The 11985-nt window shown below is 37.6% G+C and overlaps 4 protein-coding genes across 6 annotated transcripts in view; 2 read left to right on the forward strand and 2 right to left on the reverse strand.

Annotated features, from left to right (window-relative positions):
- Positions 1-158: 158 nt before the first annotated feature.
- Positions 159-2233, reverse strand: LOC113686368 (retinoid-inducible serine carboxypeptidase). 2 transcript variants are annotated; one of them, XM_027203985.2, is made up of 3 exons: positions 1653-2078; positions 1243-1326; positions 159-1059 (listed from the first exon to the last, which is right to left on the reverse strand). In XM_027203985.2, exons 1-3 carry the CDS (start codon positions 2035-2037, stop codon positions 368-370), a joined length of 1161 nt encoding a protein of 386 aa, XP_027059786.2. In that variant the 5' UTR covers positions 2038-2078; the 3' UTR covers positions 159-367. The 2 variants fall into 2 exon arrangements, with proteins under 2 accessions (XP_027059786.2, XP_027059785.2); XM_027203984.2 differs by having other exon boundaries at positions 159-1326; positions 1653-2233.
- Positions 2234-2369: 136 nt separating this feature from the next.
- On the forward strand, positions 2370-5372 carry LOC113686426 (huntingtin-interacting protein K-like). The gene is made up of 4 exons (XM_027204042.2): positions 2370-2512; positions 2984-3039; positions 4400-4451; positions 4897-5372. The coding sequence occupies exons 1-4, from the start codon at positions 2393-2395 to the stop codon at positions 4990-4992; spliced, it is 324 nt and encodes a 107-aa protein (XP_027059843.1). The 5' UTR covers positions 2370-2392; the 3' UTR covers positions 4993-5372.
- A 282-nt stretch (positions 5373-5654) lies between these two features.
- On the forward strand, positions 5655-8921 carry LOC113686370 (retinoid-inducible serine carboxypeptidase). The gene is made up of 2 exons (XM_027203987.2): positions 5655-6096; positions 6987-8921. Exons 1-2 carry the CDS (start codon positions 5694-5696, stop codon positions 7937-7939), a joined length of 1356 nt encoding a protein of 451 aa, XP_027059788.2. The 5' UTR covers positions 5655-5693; the 3' UTR covers positions 7940-8921.
- A 278-nt stretch (positions 8922-9199) lies between these two features.
- Positions 9200-11985, reverse strand: part of LOC113686371 (palmitoyltransferase ZDHHC16) — a 7974-nt gene continuing 5188 nt past the window's right edge. Inside the window, exons 8-10 of one of the 2 annotated variants that reach the window (XM_089197797.1) lie at positions 11178-11378; positions 10786-10856; positions 9200-10334 (exon numbers count right to left, since the gene is read on the reverse strand). In XM_089197797.1, the coding sequence (XP_089053923.1) occupies positions 10217-10334; positions 10786-10856; positions 11178-11378 (390 nt within the window). In that variant the 3' untranslated portion in view covers positions 9200-10216. Of the gene's footprint in view, positions 10335-10785; positions 10857-11177; positions 11382-11985 lie in introns of both variants that reach the window. The other variant, XM_027203988.2, reaches the window with a different exon arrangement.

The following is an 11985-nucleotide window of genomic DNA, read 5'->3' on the forward strand; positions in this document are numbered from 1 at the left end:
TGAGTAAAAGGTGACAAAATGGCTGAGTCTTGAAAAAAACAGAGGTCCATCGTAGGAGACTATGCGAAACACCCAGGATAGGGGATTTTCACCGACTTTTGTTGTAACAAGCTACGTTTCAAAAGGCTTCCCTTAATCTGAGCCAAAACAAAAAGAAATATGAGACATGATCTTTATGTAGAGAGGGAAAAAAAATAATACTGCCTTGCAGTGTTACAATAATGATTAAAATAAAATAATTATTATTATAAAGTATTAAAACATCGAAATCAAGTTTTATGACTATTTAAGATCAAAGTCTCCAAGAGACTATAATGTCATTTGTGCCACAATACAGGACACACTCTTGCCATTTGGTAGATAACCTTTAGTTCAGGACAGTTTTTATCATTTCCAAAGCCATTTCAGGGGCATCTATTGGAACCATATGACCAGCATTGAGAATGTAATAAAGCCCAAAGTTTTTATAGCTCTTCAAGAAAGCTCCAGTTTCTCTCTTTTCCAATTTTGATTGTGCATACAATGGTTTCCTAGATGCCTTCAAAAATTCTGACAAGCCATCCCACTTGATTTTCGAAATCCACAACTCTGCGCCAAGTGTCCCACATATCATATCAAGCTGACCTTCATACACAATCACTTTCACCCCTCCCCTGACAAGTTCACCCACATCTGATAATACTGATGATGGGATGTCATTTCGTTGACAGTTTGCCACCAAATTTGACTGACCACCCCATGTAACATTTTCTGGTATAATACCAAGCTTCTTTCTGATTGGCCCATTCATGAGCTCAGAAAGAGGATCACTGTGGGCCCTTATTATGTACTGTGCAAACATTTGATCATGTGACAGCCTGGAAGTATTCTTGTGGATAAGGGAATGTGTGTTGACAGAATCTAATACATTATGACGCAACACATAATAAACATCAACATTGTCAGTTACATTAGCAATGAGGTTGCTTCCTTTGTCCGTTAAATCCATAGCTGTCTTGAAATCTCCTTTACTGGCAGCATTGAAAACTTCATTGGCCAATTCTTGGACATCATTGTAGTCTTTCCCATCAAGCAGCGAAAAAGAAAATAGATATGGTCCATAAGAGAGTGTTATGTCTTCAAAAGATATCAAGGAGTCTCCTAGGGCAAGCCCAATAAGATTACACTGAATCTTCTTTTCTTTAATCAAGACATGTAAGGCCTTAGCCAAAGCAGCAGCCATTTTACCACCATACGACTCACCAGCAATGAAAAAAGGTAACTTCTGGAAAATTGGGAACTTGAGCAGAAAAGCTTTGAAGAAGGTTATCAAGTCAGCTGTAATTTCTAAAAAGACAAATGATAAGGATTTAGTCCTTTAAAATAACAGTATTGCACATTATGGAGGAGGGGGCTAAGATGGAGGAGGGGGAAATGGACTAGGAGGGGGCTGAGTGGGAGGAGGGGGCCAAGGGGGAGGAGGGGGAAATGGAATAGGAGGGGGCTGAGTGGGAGGAGGGGGCCAAGGGGGGGAGGGGGAAATGGAATAGGAGGGGGCTGAGGGGGAGGAGTGGGCTAAGAGAGAGGAGGGGGCTGAGGGGAGGAGCTCAAAACCGAAAAACTCAAAACTGATCTAGGTGTCCAACAACTTCGCAACGAAGATCCCTATGTACCTGAGATGTTCGTGGTGAGGGCCGATGGATCTGTAACATAACTATATCCACAACCAACCGGATTATCCACAAATACGATGTTAGCTTCCTTTATCCACGTTGTATTGCGCGGCTTGAGATCGATATCCAGGGGACCGATCTCTGCGAAATTGCCATAACCTGTGGAGGAAGCCCCGGGACCTCCCTGCAACCACATCAACAGAGGTTTTTGAACTCTCTCTGCTGGATCTTTCACCTGAGCTCCATAAAACCACCAGAACATGTGAGCATTTGGTCTTACTTCCACATAACCCCAAGCTTCATCTTGTATCTGTGGTTCTGATTTCGCAGCTTGAATGGATAGCTGAAAAGCAACGAGCACGAACATGGAAATGATCGACGCCATTTTCGTTTTAGTATAACCACGGTTGTGACTGATATGAGTAAAATTTGCTCGAAAGAGATCTGGGTATCAGGGAAATAGCCTCCCTTTAAGGGTGGGGAGGGGTAGAACTATATGGAACAATTTTTTTCTTTCTTTTTATCCTAAATTTTTTTTCTGTGAAACGCAGAATGAACCACAGTAGGCAGGGTTTTTTTATATAATTTATCGATGAACTACATATTTTTCATGTAAACTTCAAAATAGAAACCTTCTTTTTCCTGATGATTTCAGTCCTGTATGTATCAGCCTTTGTCACTCCTCCCTGCTGTGGGAAATTTGCTCGAAGTCCACATGACAGTGCGATCACATTTCCAAGATGGCGGAAAACTCTCAGCAACCTTTGCCGAAAAGACATGATTTACAAACGTCTGCAGACCTCGAGAGGGTAACAGATTATGCAGAAGAGAAAGAAATAAGTACAACGGACATAGAAAATGTGAGCTCTGTGCTTTTCCAACTATGACGTTAAAGATCGAGGTTTAAATCTAAAGTGAAATTACTTACTTGGTCGCGTTTTCAGGCCAGATTTCGCTCTTCTAATTACAAGTCTTATTTGGTCAGTTTTTCATATCGTGACAGGTAGTTCACAGCTTGATTGATATTTTGCGTACCACATTGAGAACATGTGGCGAAAATAGCTATGCACCAGAATTCTGCATTTTTAGAAGTGACTGAAGCATTATATTCTTCGATCTCCATAGCCTAGTGCATGCAACAATGTAGTACATGTGGATTTAGGTGGCTCTGCATGCACCAGATCTTGTCGATTTTAGCTGCAGTTATTTGCCTCTAGTACAAAGCTGTGTCCCAGTAGGATAACGGTAGTATAGTTGAGTATATATCAGTGCTGTTTTGTCATTATTTTGAATAATCCATCTTTGGTTTTGTGTTTGTTTTCTACTCATAGGCTATTAGTCTAGTGGAAGGAAGATATTCGGAGGAAAAGGCTGCCAAGCTACAAAGGTGAGAGATGAAGGTATTGTGGCCAAATAATGTATTACAATTAGCAAATTAGAAATCATAATTCATGTAAACTCCTGTGAGTGACCAAGGAAGAATTTCTCCTTGCTACATCTATACAATATCATGCAGACAAGAGATGAGAATAAAGAAAAATATCAATTATGGGATTACTAATTGATCCCATACAAAATTCTCCAAAATTACATAATGAGAATCATTTGGCAGACAGTAAGGAGAGTTGTTGATGAGATCTTGGGAGTTAAAGGGTTAAGTCATAAACCTCATTATGTAACATTATACATGATTGTTTTCAGAAAGGAGAGCCCAGATAGCTTTGGATGAGGAATGTTAGATAAGTGCCACTTCTGGAAGATCCTGAACCCTTTAGTACCCTTGATAACCTGCCAAATTTCCAAGATAAATTTGGAACAAAATTAAGAGAAAAAGTAAAAATGAGATATTTGGTCAGAGGATGTTTGTTTTCCTGAACAGTGGTCAAATTTTGGGCCTGCACACTGCGATCAAATTGTGCTGACCACACACCAATTTTCTGCAGAAAATCTCAAAGCAGGACATTATATAGAACTGCTGTCATGCAAAATATACAAAGACAAATTGAAATGTTTAAAGAAATCTGTAAGAAATAACATGAGTAAGGAAAAGCAAAACTCAAGACTTCCAGAACACAAAACTTTTTTTGTGTATGGGTCTTCCCCTGATTTAACATTTTGTTTTGAGCTTTCTCAAACAAGTTAAACGCTTTTTAAACACCAAGACTTACTGGCTTGAGTGGTTGCTTACAATTCTTGTAAGACCACTTGGCTCTGACAGCCTGAAAGCACCCTACAATGTTTGTGCATGGCAGATGTTTGACAGCTGTGTTGTCTTCCTATCAATTCTTCTTCTTCCTGCTTTCCTGAGGTAGGGTGTCCAGTACACCCTGTACCTTAAATTTTTCGGGACTCTGGAGATTACAGCTTTCCAGAAGCTGGTATTGGGTGCCAGCCTATTACTCATTTTGACTTCATAAAAACTAAACTTCACTTTTCCTCATCATTGCTAGACCTCATTTTGGGGGTCAATAAATTCACTGTGTATAATTATCATGTTTAACCCTTTCACTCCCACAAGTGACCAAGACAGAATTTCTCCTTACAATATCAATACAATATCAAGCAGGCAGGTGATGAGAATAGAGAAGAATGTCAACCATGGGATTATTAGTTGATCTAATACCAAATTCTCTGAACTAACATCATAAGAATTGTATGGAAGATAGTAAGGAGGATTACTAATCAGATCTTGGGAGTGAAAGGGTTAAGAACATTATGCTTTGCTTCTCTTTTTTTTTTGCTTCCAGAGAGAAGGAACTTGCTAGGATTGTCATAAAAAAGGAAGATGTTGACTTGATTGTGAGTTATGCTTCTAATTTGGACAACATGAATCTGCTCTTGTGTTTAATTTTGCCTCTGCTTCAATTTCACCAGCCACAACTTTATACAACTGTTAGTAGTATATCAGTAACCCACAGCTATGGCAAGCTTAAGCTGTATGATGTAATAAAAATTTATTCCACAAGGAATTCAACAGCCCTTTTCACCCGAACATCAGTGTCCATATTCTCCATACTGTTCTCTATACATTTTCTAAGGTGCTGACAAGGAGAATTTGTTTAACAATCAAGGGTTTCCTTAGTTGGTGATCATTTCCTTTATTCTTGTGACCTTAACATGTGATTCAGGGTGATATTGTAAGGAGAAATTAGATGCTAGTCAATCTCAGGGGTGAAGCAGTTCACAAAATGTTGCCAGCAGGGGAGAACTTTAATCCTAAATGAAACCTTGCTTTTATTACTAGGTAGAGGAAATGGAAATACCAAGAGCTGCTGCAGAAAGGAGTCTAAGAGAGCACAAAGGAGATGTGGTAGAGGCTCTAGTGTCTCTTACAAATTAGACAGCTTTTAAAAATGATAAGGAAAAAAATGGAAAGACACCAGCCTATGAATATGACAGTCCAGTTTTATCACCATATGGAAACTATTAAAGTGTATTTTTCTGTTTCTATTTATGAGGATACAGTCTGAGTATGTTATCATGTTGCTGGGTCAAATGAATCTGGTTTCAATTTTTTTCAATGGTTATCTGTTAACTTGCTCTTGCTGCAAAAAAAAAATTCTAAACCCTAGAAGTCTTTCTACTGTCAATTGGAAATACTTCTTCCTGTACAATGCTGCGAGACTTGTGTAAGAATCAAGAAATTAGTAACTACCTTTGTGGCAAAATCCTTGTAAGTGTTCTGTTGTATTAAAGCAGTGAAAAAGTTTTGTCCAGAAAGTTTGTTTCCTCTTAATGTGAGAAAATATTTCTCAAACAGCCTCTAATTCAACTGGTGTCAGATTATCAGGTTTTTATTATCCTTTAGAGCTTTCCTTGTTACAAACTCCATTTTTTATTGATGACTGAATTACGATGTGCTTTGACTGCTGGTGATTATGAGTGGATTGGGGTAGCGAGACAGAGAAAGAGAGAGGGAAAGGGGCCGGGGGGGTATGGGATGTGGAGGTAACGTTCACGGCCCAAGATTGCGTGACTTTTGCCTCATTATAATAACGCATGAGGCTTGGTATCAAGTCATTTGTTTCGGCGATCGCAATTATGGCGGAATGCGGCAGAATTTCTACTGTGATAACTTTCATGTTGATGTGCACTTGGAGTTTTCCTTCAACTGCTGAATCTTATTTTCAAGAAATTCCGACCGAAACTTGGGGTTACGTGGAAGTGCGAGAAAATGCACATATGTTTTGGTGGCTCTACGGAGCTCAAACGAGCAACTCTTCTGAAAGGGTGAACAAGCCACTTATCATGTGGCTTCAAGGAGGACCAGGCGGTTCCTCAACAGGGTTTGGAAATTTCGAAGAGCTTGGTCCGCTCACAGTGGAGCTGAAACCTCGCAACACTACTTGGATTCAGGCTGCAAATGTTTTATTCGTCGATAATCCTGTTGGCTCAGGGTTTAGTTACGTCACCCAACCAAGTGCTTACACCACGAATGTGACTGGTATGCATGCTATTAATACGCGATAGCTCTACACTTTATCGATCTGTATAAAACTTCATAGCTTTGGGGTTATACTCGTAGATCAATATCTTACAGTGAAATAATTTGTTAAAACAAAATTCAAAAGGAATTCTTCCTACTTTCAGCGTTTAGTACTGTAATTTCCATCTCGTGACTACATTGTGACAATTTAATTTTTGTTTCGAGTGGCGTGGTAGAGGTTGACGGGAAGTTGACATTTTAATCTATTACTTTGCATACATTAGCAAATTTTTTCAATGGTTAAGTTTGATTCCTTAGAATGTTGTTAAAAGAAGAGGTGTTTCCGAAGTAAAGATTGGTTCAGCTCGCTGGCTAAGGGCATTCTTTCAGTTTCACCTTTACAAGTCATATTACGAATTAATCTGAGTCCTTACACATTTTAATGTGTCCTTGCTTATGATGTTTTGGAGGACAGAGCAAAGATGACATCAACATTAACAGAACTTTGCTTTCTTATCTTAAAAAAAGTCTATGGGTCTGTTTGCAAAAATATTACAAAAGATGTCAAAATGTGATAAGGACAGTGGTGAAACGCTCAGTTGTACCTCAAGTGCTACTTTTTTTTCTTAACACATTTTGACATGGCAACAATTGGAGACTATCCATTAAACAATAAAATAACTTGTTTTGTGTAGAAAAGGTCCGTTGCTATGCAGCAGCAGCAGCAGCATGAGGGGCAGAACAACCCAGTTCAGATATTAATTAACTCCTTAGGCCTTCACCCAGACCAACCTCTATGATAACCTTATTCCTTTGAGGCAATCAGATCGTAATTTTTGTGTAGAAATTTTGCATAAAAGAGAATGAAAATTTTCATTTGTCTTAATGTACCCTTTTGTTTCCAACAGGTATTGCAAATGACCTTGTTACTCTTTTTAGAGCCTTCCTGGAAAAACAACCTGTTTTCCAGCAAATGCCATTTTATATCTTTTGTGAATCCTATGGAGGCAAGATGACATCTGCCTTTGGCGTGGCCCTTTATCAAGCTATCCAAAGTGGAAGTGTGAAGTGTGACTTTAGAGGGGTTGCTCTGGGTGATTCTTGGATTTCGCCTGTGGATTCTGTGTTGACCTGGGGACCTTACCTTTATGCTGTAAACCTACTTGATGGAAAAGATCTGGCATCTGTCAATCAAGCTGCCCAGTCTACAGCTGAAGCTGTTGCTAAGGGTGAATATACAAAGGCCACTCAACTCTGGGACCACACTGAACAAATCATTTCAGCAACAACAGATGATGTTGATGTTTACAATATCCTGATACACCATGCCCCACCTTTTCCAAAGTTTCAATCTCTAGGGAGCGATTTCTTAGATCGCTTGTATGCTCAGCATGTGGGTCCCCTTTACACCGACCCTCTGACAGAACTCATGAATGGCCCAATTAGGAAGAAGCTGGGTATAATACCATCCAATGTCACCTGGGGTGGGCAGTCAGGTGAAGTATTTGTCTACCAGACTGAAGATTTCATGAAACCAGTCATAGGTGATGTTAGCAAACTTTTGAATTACGGTATAAAGGTTGTTGTTTATCAAGGCCAGTTGGACATGATTTGCGACACCCTTGGAGCAGAGGAGTGGATCAAGAAACTTGACTGGGATGATTTACCACAATTTTTGAACACCAACCGAGAGCCACTATATGCCCCCTCAGGTAAGACAGACAGAGATACAGCAGCATTTTACAAAGCATACAAGAACTTAGAGCTTTACTACATAATGAAAGCTGGTCATATGGTGCCATCAGATAATGGAGAGATGGCTTTGGAGATGGTGAAAAGAGTCATCAATGAAGAATACTAACTAATTAAAATACATTTGTCTAGTCAGGTTAAAACCATTACCTTAACTGTCAATTTTAGGTCCAGTATTTTCAGCTAAAGTAATGTTTTCTCAGAAGACAGAATTTCTCCTTACAAAATCAGTACAATATCAAACAGACAAGTGATGAGAATAAAGAAAAATATCAGTTAGAGGATTATTAGTTGATCCAGTGCTAAATTCTCAAAACTAACATCTTAAGAACTGTATGGCAGACAGTAAGGAGAATTACTAAATGAGATCTTGGGAGTTAAAGGGTTAACCCCCTAAGAGTGATTAGTATCTAATTTCTCTCAACAGTATCACCTCTGAATTACACATTAAGGTCATGAGAATAAAGGAAATGATCACTGAATAAATAAGCTCTTGATTGTTAGATGAATTCTCCTTGTCAGCACCTTAGGAAATGTAAAGGGAATAGTATGGAGAATTTGCATACTGATTTTAGGGTGCAAAGGGTTTAAGAAAAGGGCTTCATGCACAATCAAGGTTTTCATAAAGAAATATTGCTGTAGGAGATCCGTGTTGAATGACAGGTGATCATTGTTTATGCCTGGATAAGATTTTGATCAAGTTCTTGAAATTTATAACATCCCACAATTCTTCACAACAGTCAGAGAATTCTCTAGTTCCTTTTTAAGAACCAGAAATTTCTGGTTCAATAACTCACAAGTAATTGCAAAATGTATTAAGCTTTGATATAAATTTAATCTGTCTATAAAGTAATAAAATAAAATTATGTTTAACTTATCAATTTGTTAGTATTACAGTTAAATCCATATTACACAGCACTGTGGTATATTAAGCAATCACCCTGCATTAAGCACTTGGTTGTCAAAGTTCCAAAATTTTTTGCCCTCAAGTACTATAATTATTTTCACCTGTCAGCTTGTTTGTATTGTCTTTTAACTGTATTGAACAGTCTTTTAAAGTGGAACCACACAATAAAACTAAGAATCATCAATGTTAGTACTTTAATAATTCTAATATTTATCAATATTAGTAGTTTGAGTTCAAATGTCCTCAACACAATGCAGATTGTCTCTCTTCTTTGGAGAGTCAGGAAAAATATTACCCATGATCATCATGCAAGTCACATGTTGGTCAACCTGTATTATGCAGTCACCCCACCATTCTCTGATGGTGACTTCTTAATACAGGTTCGGCAGTGTTTCTCTTTTTTTTCTCTAATGCCTGTACAATAGACTTCAACAATCAAAATTAGTAGACCACTGACACTTATGTAGCTTTTGCTTTTAATTCATGTGTAGCGTTACAAGATAACGCAGAAGAAAAAGGGAAATCACAATAATGATCAAATTACAATCACAATAATGATCAAATTACAATCACAATTACAATCACATTAAAGAACTATTTTGCAAACCAAAACAGCTACATGAAGATGAAACTCCCTCCAAAATGTCAAAGCATGTGCAATCCCCCTAGAGATTGTCACATGACATAAAACGTAATGTAAAACAGGAAATGAAACTAAAACAAAAATGAAATGGTAGCCACAACTTAAAAAAGACCAAATGATAAATTTATTTATAAATAAGAGGTAATTTGCCTGTGAAAAATAGTCCATTAAATATATAAAAAGCTGAATTATTCCTGCATTTTCATTGGTTCCTGTTTATGATCTAATGGAAGACAGATGCACAGATGATGTCACCACTAACAACATTTTGCTTTTTTACTACATTTTGACATCATTTGTGATCTATTACTGAACAGATGAACAGCAACATGGAGTCTATTTGTTAATTTTCTGAGGTCTCTAACAAGAAGGCAGAGTGGTTGGTTAGGGCACTGGACTTGTAGTCCAGTGGTCCCGAGTTCAAGTCCTCCTCCCTGCAACTCACTACATTTGTTCTCAGTCCCCATAAGTTCAAATAAATAGCCAGCTGGTCTGCCTCATGCCAGTTACGATTTTCAAGCAGTTTATGTTTATTTGAAATATTTGCTTCTCTTTCTTTTATATTGTAAAGCACTTAGAGACTTGCAATAAGCTCTGTATAAATTGTAAATTAATTTTTAAAAAAACACCTAAAGCAGAATTATACCTGTTATTTTTTATTGTCTCTTGTAGGACAATAAGTTACTCCTGAATTACTTTCAGTGATGTGTGAATTTGTAATTCACTACTCGCTGACCTTAATTACAAAATAGCTACTGGAGGTACTGTACATAATGCAACTGCATGTCTTTGAGCAGAATATCTAAAGTAAGGGAACATGGATTTGCACTTCATCTTCACACAATGTGTAATTTCCTGACATTACTCCTTGCAGCACTCTCAGGCGGAGGAGGCCATGTCAGTCCATCACCATAAGGGGGATGCACTGAAGGTAGAAGAACCCTCAGCCATGATCTGAAAGAAAGATCAAAGAGTGATGTCATTAAGAACTTTATCTCTCAGTTAGTGCATGCAATAAATTATGATTGGTCATTTAAGCAGACTGTATTTCACTGTTTGGCCTGCAGAATTCAAAAGTTAGTTGGAATTGAAACCTTACCCCTCAATTTGAATGCAACGATAAAATTAATATCCTATTTTCAGCCCCTACAGTAAGTTAGGGTACCTCCTTTTTTTTGCTCAGACTTTTGGCCTGCACTTTCATGCCTTAACCACAAGTCCAAATGTAAAAAACTTGGTCTGTATCTTCCAATGTGGATCTGGAACTCGTTTGGTACAAGGTATGTGTATCGTACATAAACCATTAGAGGGCTAAATTTCTAGTTCCCTCTTGAATGCTACATTTGTTAAATTTCCCAAACAGATGCTGGTTTCGAATTCTTAGTATATCTAACATATACCACACCTTCCTTCAACAAGTCCAAGAAGAATTCTCCAGTTATTCCAAGTGCCAAAGTTATAAGGATTCCTAAAAACCTGCAGTTTTAATTACAAAGTAAACAAAATTATTTTTTACACTGAATTCACAACAAATATTTCTTTACTAAGGAATAAGGAATATTTCAAGGGAAGAAGACATCAAGCCAAGGTATACTTCACATCTGTATCTCTGAACAACAGTGCAATTTTTCTATATCCTTTTCAGACTAATGTGGAACATTTTTTTGGTTACAATTATTTCATTTTTTCCTTCCTTCTTACCTCTGAGGTACAGAGTATCTGAAAATAGTGTAAGAATAGATAGATTAAAGTAAATTGAAACTCAGTGTTAGTAGTAATTGTGGTTGGAACTCTTACCAAGCCTTGTTTCCTAAAAGTTCTAGCTTCTTCTATGTTAGAATGCCATTCAATGGATGTTTCCCCACGGCCAATAAGATGACAGTGCCATCCTGTCAGTACTCCAAGAGCCAAAGTAACAGTAGAGCAAAGTATAAAAACATACAGAACACTACTGTGCTCGGACTCCGAAACGCCATCTGCTTCATGGTTAAATTTTTTCTGCTGAAGAAAAAGATCATCATGGTAACTCAAAAACATAAGCTTGATCTAATTGTTATGGGAACAGTTATGATACCAAAAAGACTAATCCTCTATAGCAGGGCAAGCATGTTTCTTTTTTATGTGAGTATTATGTGAGCAATTCAACATTTGGTTCAGCAGCCAGATGAAGCAATGTTGCCTAAATGCAAGATGTTACAATCTTTGGTTTAAAAAATAATCCTACTTGCACATGATCTAAAGTTGAGTGTACAAAAATGCGAGAAAAAAAATTCAGGGATGATAATTATTGTAAGGAGAAATTATATGCTAATCGATCATCCCTAGGGGTTAGAGGTAAGCACAAAGAGAATTTTAACTATCCCATGTTAATTGCCCACTGACAACTAACATAAAAAATCTTGTCACTCACAGTCAAGTGTTATAATTTGCATAATGGCAACCAGCTTATTGCAATTTCAAATTTAGGAGGTATACCTTATTCAAATTTCATTTCTCTGTCAGAAGGTGCATAAGCTAATTATAATCCCAAGCAATAGCAACAATGGTCAGTTATCATAATTCATGTTATAACAACTTCACTCCTAGGTTCTTTTCCCTTACCACC

The sequence above is a fragment of the Pocillopora damicornis genome, chromosome 2 (assembly GCF_964200805.1).
Source record: "Pocillopora damicornis chromosome 2, jaPocDami1.2, whole genome shotgun sequence".
NCBI lineage: Eukaryota > Metazoa > Cnidaria > Anthozoa > Scleractinia > Pocilloporidae > Pocillopora > Pocillopora damicornis.

Coding starts and splice junctions, on each gene's coding strand:
- LOC113686368 (XM_027203984.2), bottom strand. CDS start 2,037: ATGGCGTCGATCATTTCCATGTTCGTGCTCGTTGCTTTTCAGCTATCC. Junction 1,327..1,652: donor CCTCACCACGAACATCTCAG/GTACATAGGGAT, acceptor TTGTCTTTTTAG/AAATTACAGCTGACTTGATA.
- LOC113686426 (XM_027204042.2), top strand. CDS start 2,393: ATGGCGGAAAACTCTCAGCAACCTTTGCCGAAAAGACATGATTTACAA. Junction 3,040..4,399: donor AAGGCTGCCAAGCTACAAAG/GTGAGAGATGAA, acceptor TTTTGCTTCCAG/AGAGAAGGAACTTGCTAGGA. Junction 4,452..4,896: donor AGGAAGATGTTGACTTGATT/GTGAGTTATGCT, acceptor TTTTATTACTAG/GTAGAGGAAATGGAAATACC.
- LOC113686370 (XM_027203987.2), top strand. CDS start 5,694: ATGGCGGAATGCGGCAGAATTTCTACTGTGATAACTTTCATGTTGATG. Junction 6,097..6,986: donor TTACACCACGAATGTGACTG/GTATGCATGCTA, acceptor TGTTTCCAACAG/GTATTGCAAATGACCTTGTT.